General features: G+C 41.1%; 1 protein-coding gene across 3 annotated transcripts; it reads right to left on the bottom strand.

Annotated features, from left to right (window-relative positions):
- Nucleotides 1-1,630: 1,630 nt before the first annotated feature.
- LOC148730696 (KRAB domain-containing protein 2-like) lies at nucleotides 1,631-6,352 on the bottom strand. 3 transcript variants are annotated; one of them, XR_016002175.1, is made up of 4 exons: nucleotides 5,098-6,352; nucleotides 4,570-5,014; nucleotides 3,581-3,699; nucleotides 1,631-2,369 (listed from the first exon to the last, which is right to left on the bottom strand). XR_016002175.1 is itself a non-coding variant. In XM_088762317.1 (2 exons), the coding sequence occupies exons 1-2, from the start codon at nucleotides 3,794-3,796 to the stop codon at nucleotides 2,337-2,339; spliced, it is 249 nt and encodes an 82-aa protein (XP_088618443.1). In that variant the 5' UTR covers nucleotides 3,797-3,927; the 3' UTR covers nucleotides 1,631-2,336. The 3 variants fall into 3 exon arrangements, 1 of the variants encoding a protein (XP_088618443.1); XR_016002174.1 differs by having other exon boundaries at nucleotides 4,570-6,352; XM_088762317.1 differs by lacking the exons at nucleotides 4,570-5,014; nucleotides 5,098-6,352 and having other exon boundaries at nucleotides 3,581-3,927.
- Nucleotides 6,353-10,130: the final 3,778 nt, after the last annotated feature.

The raw sequence follows: 10,130 nt of genomic DNA on the forward strand, positions 1-10,130 counted from the left end.
TGCTTCTTTTCGGCCGGAGTGGCATTCTCTTCGCGACAATTCCACTCCGAGTTCGCATGACTCCACACCATATTACGAGAAATGTTTTTCGACGGTTACCACTCTTCGCGAGATTGTGTCCCGCAAAGAGTGGCAAGACTTTGATTTTACTTCTGAGAAATGCTATCAGGCGCTGTTAAGAGAGAATTCTGCTTCCCCGATTCTTCACCGTTTTTGTTCCCCCTTTCTTTCTATCGATTTCAAACTTGACAATCTCTGGAAATTGGTTCGAGATGACTTTTCTGAAAACTACAAGAATGATGTGTTGTGGTCAATTGTCCTTCGGGCCATTGAAGTCCGCGATTCCCTAAAACATTGGGGCTATATTGATTCTGATAAATGTGCCTACTGCTCTCGAAAAGAAACAATTGATCACTGTTTACTTAATTGTTCCCGTGTTAAAAAAGTGTGATCGTATTTTACTCCTGTGATCTCCTCTCTCTTTGGTAATTTTTTCCCCTCTTGTACAACTGTTTTCTTTTTTCAGTGGGCTCCAGCCAGCCCAAAAAATGCGCGACTGGCCCGTTTTTTTATCAAAACGATCTTGTATGGCAGTTGGAAGTTTTGTAATTATGCTACTTTTTGCAGTGGAAAGGAAAATCATGAGGGTACGATCCGTTATATCCTCGATGATATCAAGAAGAGAATTCTCTGTGACCACTTTCGTCTCTGTTTATCTGACTTTGAAAATTTGTGGGAAGCTCCAGCACTGTGTCAGTAGGCAATACTACTATTAAAATTCTCGTGTAAGTAATAAATAGTTGATTTAGTAACTATATTAATAAATAGATTAATTGTTTAGTAGTAGTTCCTTTTAGGTTTCTTTAAATTATCCCTAGTTATGTCTTTCCTTAATTAGATCAATGTTAGCCTTATTTGAGTTACATTTATTTGTAGCTTAGAACTATCTTAGGAGTATTAATATAAGACTATCTTTAGTTATATCATGATTCTTAGCAATTTATGCCTTTTTTTATTAGTTTAACTTAGAATCGCATCGTTGAATACAATCTCGCATTCTGATTGGTTAACGGAGCGAGGTATTTACCTTGGAATTGCGAGTTGAAAACGAGGCTAAGTGAAATTGTTTCGTATCTATGTCACTAAGCACAACAACTATCGTCAAATTGTTACAAAGTTTGGTTTCTAAGTCAATTCAAAATGTTTTCAAAACCATTGTCACCTTCTAATATAAAGAGCAAAAACAAACAAAGCGTTTTCAAAGTGAGCCGGAGGTTCTTCTTTGTTTTGAACTGAACTTCAAATTCTTGGAGAGGCATGAAAAACCTCTTTCGCTCGCGACAACCGAAGGCGAGAAAATCCTGTGAACGCGGCCCAGAAAAAACAATTTCCGAGCTAACAGGTCACGCCAACCCGGGTTCAATATCCATCTGCAGCCATAATCTTTTAGAAAAACAACAAAGGATGTCAAGCAAGTTGGCTGGGTTTTCAGTCGTACTACTACGACTGTCACAGCTGCCAACACCTGCGACGGTCCACGCACTAAAGCTTTGCGAGAAATTTATGTCAACAGCCTCGCACTTATGGTTGCCGAAAAGTAACAAAATCTTACAAAAAATATTTACATTCGATAAATGACATTTTTATTCGCTATAAATATTTACATTCGATAAATGACATATTTTTATTTGCTAAAAATATTTGCATTCGATAAATGACATTTTTATTGGCTAAAAATATTTACTCTATGGTGAGCAAGGGTCAATTAGTGGGTATTGACTGGAACCGCATCACGCGGCTACACAGCCAAACATCAGCTAGCGCATAGAAGCTCACTAACAGCATCACGCTGTCACATTAAAGCATCACATGCATTAAAGCATCACATGCAGCCAACCAGCCTCCAAAGTGAGCACGTAAAGATGAAATAAACAATTTTAAAAAATCGAGTTTCCAGATGGGATTTGAACCCACGACCCTCCGTGATCTAGTCGATCATAGTGAGCTTCTATGCGCTAGCTGATGTTTGGCTGTGTAGCCGCGTGATGCGGTTCCAGTCAATACCCACTAATTGACCCTTGCTCACCATAGAGTAAATATTTTTAGCCAATAAAAATATGTCATTTATCGAATGTAAATATTTTTTGTCAAATTTTGCTACTTTTCGGCAACCATATACACTTCCATCAGTGGTTGGCAAGAACACAACATCAATGAATAACGGCATTGATGATCTAGCAGCAAGAGTTCCAGGTGGATTGTTCACCAATGTATCGTTCAACAACTCTCCAGTGATTATTTCCATCAACTTTCAGTCGAATGCTCATCGCAACGATTCAGCTATGATGGCAGTCGCCTGTAGTGAATTTCTACAAATACAAAGATTTAAGTTTTTAGACTTTTCATGAAACACTTCTGTTTTTAAAGGAATAAAGTATCGATCAATGCACGTATTTACACTTCAAGGCACTTACCTTATATTATTCACGATACATATGATACACGATCCTCGCAGTAGATAGCGCTATTTAAGCAATAGCGAAAATCAGACCTGAAAAAAATCAGGCCTGTACGGGATTCGAACTTCATATATTTCATTGTATCTGATTTATCACTTTCACGGGTTTATTACGAATTAATTCAACGGCCTGCTCCCAGTTGGCTTGTTGGCTCAATTGATAGAGCGCTGCACTAGTATCGCAGAGGTCAGTGGTTCGAATCCCGTACAGGCCATTATTTTTTTCAGGTCTGATTTTCGCTATTGCTTAAATAGCGCTATCTACTGCGAGGATCGTGTATCATATGTATCTAATACCGCAGTTCAAAATATATGAACTTCATATATTTCATTGCATCTGATTATTCACGATGTTATTTCATTTGAAATCAGTGTTTTCGCTTGCACTGCATTTCTCTCAGTTTGCCACCAAAGAGATAAAAGGTGTAAATTATTTTCCTTCTCAAGCAAACTATTTGGAATTTTGAAAAAAGATGTTAACAATAAACGGCTTGTAAATTCAGTGAAATACCACTATTATCCTAACATAGTTTGAAGCTTGTTTAAAAAGGTCGAAAACTAATGTGAAATCAAGCACGAGGTACAAATAAAATTGTCGAAGGTTCAAACTTGTACGACTAACCTTGCTTTCTATTCGCTAACATAATGACACTTCTGACAGTTTGCTCTATAATGGCTTTCTAGAGCGCGCTTGAGATAAAAACAAACCATAATTTTGCCGATTTAATTTCTTGTTTTCTCATTTTCATTCAGTTATGCGATTCAAGGAAAATTCATTACCTGACTCGTGAATTCCGCGTTAAATTGCACGCGAAAACCGATATCGCACGAATCGTGCGATATCGGTTTTCGCGTGCAATTTAACGCGGAATTCACGAGTCAGGTAATGAATTTTCCTATAGAGTTACTGGTTCTGTTGCGGATACTCCACCCAGTTGAGATCGTCATTGTTGTTTTTTATGAAATCAAACTTTTTTTTTCTTCTACGTTCTGTGGTGAGCGCTCGTCTTTTCCTTGGGTATGGGGACTGTAGACGGAGCTTTTAACTATGCAAACGCTTACCGTTTCACAAACAGTCTTTACTACTCCTTTAGATTCTGGACCTTGGTCGCCTTGCAAAATTTCTGGAGGGCCGTGTTCGATGAAAATGTCTAAAAGATGTTCCACCACTTCACTAGTCTCTTTTGTTTGAAGAGGGCGAAAGAAAAAAGATCTACTGAAAATGTCATAAACTGACATTATGTAATTATAAGTATCACCATCTACCATAGCCGGCATGCTAACCGTGCTTACGAGATCCCCTTTCTTGTACTTTTGATGCCCTGATTGGCCGGAGACGCGCCCTATTTTTCCGGAAAAAGGGGTCTAGCTTTTAGCTGCTGCTTCATGGAAGTTGCGGGGTGGGGGGGGGGGGGGGGGGGGTGTTACTAAAATTGGTAACGGGGAACGGGAACGGGGAACGGGAAACGGAACGGAGAACGGGAACAGAGAACGAGGAATGGGGAACGGGGAACGGAAAACGAGGAACGGGGAACGGAAAACGAAGAACGGGGAACGGGGAACGGGGAACGGGGAACGGGGAACGGAAAACGGAAAACGAGGAACGGGGAACGGGGAACGGGGAACGGGGAACGGGGAACGGGGAACGGGTGTACAGCGGTAACCCACATGAGAATTCAAAATGGCGGAGTAAACGATGTTTACAAACACTGATTTTATCGCTAGGTCGCCGTTTGCAGCGAAATTAGACGACTCGCTTTTATTTAACTATTGCCCAGGCGAAGCCACGAAGCCTAGTATTCCGAGGCGAGAATTCGAAGTCAACGTTTCTGCAATGGCTGCCACCACCTGTTCTGACGTCTCTCTTTGTTTTTCCTTCCTGAAATCTGCATCTTTTGGCAGAGTTTGGGTATGTTTGTTGGTTGCATTGCCCAACAGGATTTTTTGCAGATAAGTAGCAAGGAGGTAATATCTAAGATTAACAGAAATGAGCTAGGAAAAGTAATAACCAGCCTAGTTATTAAAATTACTACACGCACATATCTGCTTACCTTACCGCAAAATAACATCAGGAACTCATCTTTGTGTCGACCCATATACTTCCATGTAAACAATAGAGAAATCAAACATTGACAGAACTTCTAATAACAGTTAATTTAACAGGAAAACATGAGTTATGTCTTCAAGAATGTAGGTGTATGAATTCACATTCATGCTAATGCTTACAATAATATTTACACTGCATTGATCATATTCAAGAGAAAGTGATTCCCATAATGGGCATGAAAGTCATTCAGCTTGCTGCTTAACAGCATTATTGATATTGCTAGGTTGTAACGGTGAAGATATTGGAGGTAAAATTCATTACCTTGCAGTACAATTACTTTATGAATATAAGAATAAATGCCGCGAGCTTGTAGTTCTGAGTTGATTGTTCAAATGTTGTGCATGAATTGTAAGATACTCACCTCTCCGAGGATTTGATTTCTATGCAACCTGCAATGTGTGCCAGACAAAAACTAAATTTATGAGGCACTCAACATTTCAAAGTAAAATCCTTCAATAAAACCTACACTTACCGTCCATGCTTTTTGCTCCGACGATCGCGTTCGAAGAGCACGTGCTCAAAACTAGTTGCCAGACCCTTTTAGTTCCCTTTACTCCACCCGCGGATCTGTCTTTCCCGCATCGGTCTGGTCAGCTACGAACGTGCCTGCAGCCGATCTCAACGTAGACAACCTTTTAAATCTTCGCTCGCTCGCGAAGTCAAGCCAACAGACTCCGCCATTTTGAATTCTCAGGCGGGTTAGCGCTGTACACCCGTTGCCCGTTGCCCGTTGCCCGTTGCCCGTCGCCCGTTGCCCGTCGCCCGTTGCCCGTCGCCCGTTGCCCGTTGCCCGTTGCCTGTTGACCGTTGCCCGTTCCTCGTTATCCTTTTCCGTTCACCGTTCACCGTTCACCGTTCCCCGTTCCTCCTTACCAGTTTTAGTAACATCCAGTTAGGGGATAAGTTTCTAAAGAAACTGCGGTGCTGCGTCGGTGGGGGTAACAAGGTAATTCGCTCCGACGAAGGGCTAACGCTCGAACCGTGACCTTTTTAACTGTTTACGGTGGCCATTTCAACTTCATCGAATTTAGACTGGGCTGGATTATTCGACGTGACAACTCACTGTAAATTTGAGACATTTGTTTGCTCAATCTTTAAGCACCTTCCCCTTTCGTTTCGTAATCTCGGAAACATCCAGCTTTTTCACCACAATGCAGTTAGTTGCCTATTAGACTATTTGTTTCTTCGGCTGTCTAACTGTCAGATTATGGATTTCTTTCACGAAATAGATGTCACTTTTCTCAGGCAAATCGTGCAGTGATTTCTCACCAGCTAAGATGCTGTGTAGTGCATCGTAGATGTCATCATCCAAAGGCAGATTTTTTCTTTGAGGCTAAGGGTTGGGAAAGTTTAGTCTGTAAAATTCGCAATTTGTTTATTCATTAAAAAAAACCCACCCTTCAAGGACGATTGACGAATAGTTAAAGACTCTAAAGGATAACTATCCTTGGGCGGCCAGCTGAACTCGAGGTGCAAGATTTTACAACCCGGTGCCCATGATCGGTCCATAAATGATATTCTGGAGTTTCAAAACTGTAACGCGGTTAAAAGTTGCGTGACCAGATATCCCTAAATCTGTGTAACGCTAAATATACGAACCTGGAACTACATGTAACGTCCGAGCACGTTCGCATCGAGAAGAGAGAAAATTATGTTTTGCAGCCCATCATCGAGTGAAAATCATACCTATTTAGGTCTATCAAAGTTTCAAGAAAAAATAGTTATTGCCTAACGATCATGCAACTCGTTTCTGTTTTAAAAGAACGCTTTAAAGACAATGCGTGCAACTGATTGAAGTAGTCAATTAATGCTATACTAGATCAGGACTTAAATTTACCTCGTTTTCGCTTTCAGCTTCATGCTTGCTCTTGTCGTTTACTCCGAGAACGCTCACAAATGATATCGTTGCAAGAACAGCAGTGATTATTAGAAAAAGCAGTTTAGCCAGTTCACACGGCGGTGAAAAAGTTCAGATGATTTTCGACCGCTGGTGAAACATCTCATTCTGGAAACCAGTACCCTTCTCGGTTCTCCCAGGTCATGGTCAGTCGGCTGACCACCCAAGAATGCCAGGAAGAAAAACAGTTTCTGCTACTTTGGGTACAATTTTGATGGAGAGAGCTGAACAAGCCTTTTTATTTCTAAGGGCAATGAAATTTTTGTTTATTTTTTACAAGCACGTAAACAATTATTTGTGTCTATCTACATCCCTCGAAAAACAAGAAAAAGCAATGGTGGAATATTTCATGTAAAATGATAACAAAGTAAAAGCAAGGCACAAGAACCAACGTTTGCATTGGATGTCATCCTTAATATAATTTTTCTAACCTCCCTCTGATATGTAAGTCCATGCTATTCCTTATTTTTTGGTCGGGATCATTTGCGGTCCCTATTAGGGATCATTTCCGGTCTGGGATCATTTGGGGTCTAATTTGGGGATCATTTTTTGTCCGGGATCATTTGCGGTCCTGGGATCATTTGCAGACTCGTACAGGTCCGTCTGTACTTAGAGTTAGAGCCCTCATATTACAGATACGAGACTAGGTAAACCAAGAACTGAAACCTACATGTTATCATCGCCTTGTCGAGCACTGTGGTGCATTTTTCCGTTTGAAAAAAATGGAAATTTGGATGGGCTAAAATGTATATTAGCCGGCTCGTTCGCTTGAATTATTTTCCAAACTATTTTTTTCGATTCTTTTTCACAGTGCCCCCAAACGCATTATAATTATAATAATACCGTTTATGTTCTTAGGTATAAATATGTTTTGGGCCCTTCTTAGAGTTATTTTAACCCTCACATAACTGCTCGGGCTAAAATGACTCTCAAAACATAATTCATGCCCGTGAACATCAATGCTATGGGCCAGTTACTTAAACAAACTTTACCCGTCTTAAACAATTTTCAGTGCAGTTGGACCTTTTATCTGAACATTTATTTTGTGAACAGTGTCAAGAGTGCCGAAAGCTAGGTTAAATAGACCCTCTCAGTGATAGAGAAAACCTGAAGTCCACTGACCTCGTAAAACCGTGGTTTGGGTTAGACTCCGTGTTGATAACAGGCCCTATTGGTTTATTATATGGATCTATGGTTGGGTTTCAGGTGACGTCACAAGCTTTGCTGAAGTTAGTGTCCGCCATGTTGGTGTCCCTCGGGTGTCAAATTTATGAATAATTAGTCGATTTCTATAGTGAAGCCCTCTCTCTTATCGCCGTATTATTTCGCCAACTACATGAATATCCAGGAAGAAAAAAGCGATAAAAGTATCTGGCGTTCATCTTAAGGTATCCCAGTGCTCTCTGAGTATGCCGAAAGCTTAGATAGTTGGAAGGAAAGATGTTTGCAAAAGATCTCGGTCATTGGGGTGACCCTGCAAGCATACCAGCCGAGAAGTTCAGTCCAAAATGCTTGTCTCCTGTGGAAGCGTCGGACTTGCTGAGTTACCTCGTTCTTGAGACCAGCCTCTACACCAAGAAGCAGTTCAAGGCGTTCAAGAGTCTAGAGGCGTTTAATCAAATGGTGTCGGGATTTGTAACCTCAGTTGTAGGCAAAGTAATCGCCGGCAAGTATGCCGTGAGAGCACGAGTTTGGCATTCACAGCATATGAATGATCCTTTAGTGAACATTTGGGTCATTTCCGAAAACGATGGGACTATTTTGTCAGCCCATTGCTTGGGATGCAAAGCTGGACTGGCTGAGTCATGCTCACATATCGCGAGTGTTTTATTTGTGTTAGAGGCAACTACTAGAATTCATGGCAAGGTCGCTGGGTGTCACGAAAACTCAGACACCGAAAACTGAGGTCCCTCGAAGTGTTCTCCAAGCTTCCGAAGTGCTCCATAATTCGATAGTGCATAGCATAAAGCATGAACCAATTTTTTTATAATATAACCGGTGGAATAATGCAACAAATCCGACGCGAAAGACGAACAACAATATCAAGAGTGATTCTTCAGTGAGGCGAATCGTGACGGCGCTGATGCCGAGTCTTCTTTCGCGTTGTTTCTCTCTTTCTGCCTCATTTAAGAACTCTAGCCCAAGGGTCGCAAAATTGTCTTCGTTTTGGGACTGGTGGGCCGAGTCTCTGTTTGTATCCGTTATTATCGCGAAATATTTCAGAATTTTAACAGAGCGACAACAAGGATCTGTGCGACGAAGTACAAAAAGGTAAACAAACGTCCCTTTCGGCTCGTCAAAATCACGCCACATTTTAATACTTTGGTGTTGGAGCGAGCGCATTTGATCCCGTGACTGTGAATGAAAAGTTCAAAATTAACGGGAAAAATGGAGGAAATCTAAGCTAAATGAAGTCTTGTGTCACTCTAAAATGTTTTAATACTCAACCATCGGACGATTTTGCGAAACGTGCAACTTGCGGCCTTGCTTTTGCTGCTTCAGTTGGATGAAGACCCAAAAGGTCAAAATACACGAGGGATTACCAGGAGTGATCATGAGTCGAGTTTATCTCTTGAATTTTCGAGGAGTCTGAGTTTTCGGGGTGTGAGTTTTCGTGACACCCCAAGCTTACTTGCACTCAGGTAAAATGCTCATGGATTTTGCCGACATAGGTCAATGAAGTGCCGTATGCGAGGGCTAAAGACATCGATTTCTCATCGGCTAAGAAGCTCAAAGAAAAGCTCGACCAAAAAATCGAGGATCTACAACAGCCGCAAGCCTCGAACAATACAACAACTTCTAGTTCCTCCTGTTCTTCCCCTTGATTTGTGATGATCTTAGGTATAGCGCATTAGATCATATATATAATGAATTTTGCGCTATAGAAATAATAAAATTATCAAATTATTATACGAAAAAAATCCTTAGTCTTTATGCTTTCCACTTTTGCTCGAACAGCCAACAATAATGCATAAAACCATCCCTTCTTTCTCACATGAACTCTTCGTTAGATACGGTTTGTTTACGCTCGAGGGACACCAAGATGGCGGATAGTAACCGTTGCTAAGGTATGTGTCACGTGGGTGAAACCCAAGGATAGGTCAGTTCATGATTCTTGTTCCCAGAAACACGTGATTAAGAAAAACTGCTCGAATTTCACCGTAAAAAATTGCCCTACTTTCAATTGCCATGCACAGAAGCTCAAAACTGATTGGACTTGAATTCTTCCATAAAAGGATCTTACTGTCGCAGTTCGCGTGTCGTGCGTGGGTTGTGTCGTAGGTAAATTGTGGCACGTCGCGAGTGAATAATTTATGTAATATTAGAAAGAGATTGTCCCTTCTCTTGTTTAGTGCAGTTAAACAGAGCGTAACGTACTCGAGACAAGTAGCGGCTAGGTGGCGCTTTATATATAATTTTAGATAATGCTGGTCTTAGATTAGGGAAGGTTTTGGTCTTGCGACGAGTCTCGTAATCCAGCCCTTATAAACCTTTGGAAGGGTGCAGGCGTTCTAGAGACAGATTACCGTTCTTCTTAACAACCAGGGCATGACAAACAGGTTTTAGAAAATTTTTTGCATAAGCGAATGTCCACAATGCCCCTCCAG

Source organism: Stylophora pistillata, chromosome 5 (genome assembly GCF_964205215.1).
Source record: "Stylophora pistillata chromosome 5, jaStyPist1.2, whole genome shotgun sequence".
Taxonomy (NCBI): domain Eukaryota; kingdom Metazoa; phylum Cnidaria; class Anthozoa; order Scleractinia; family Pocilloporidae; genus Stylophora; species Stylophora pistillata.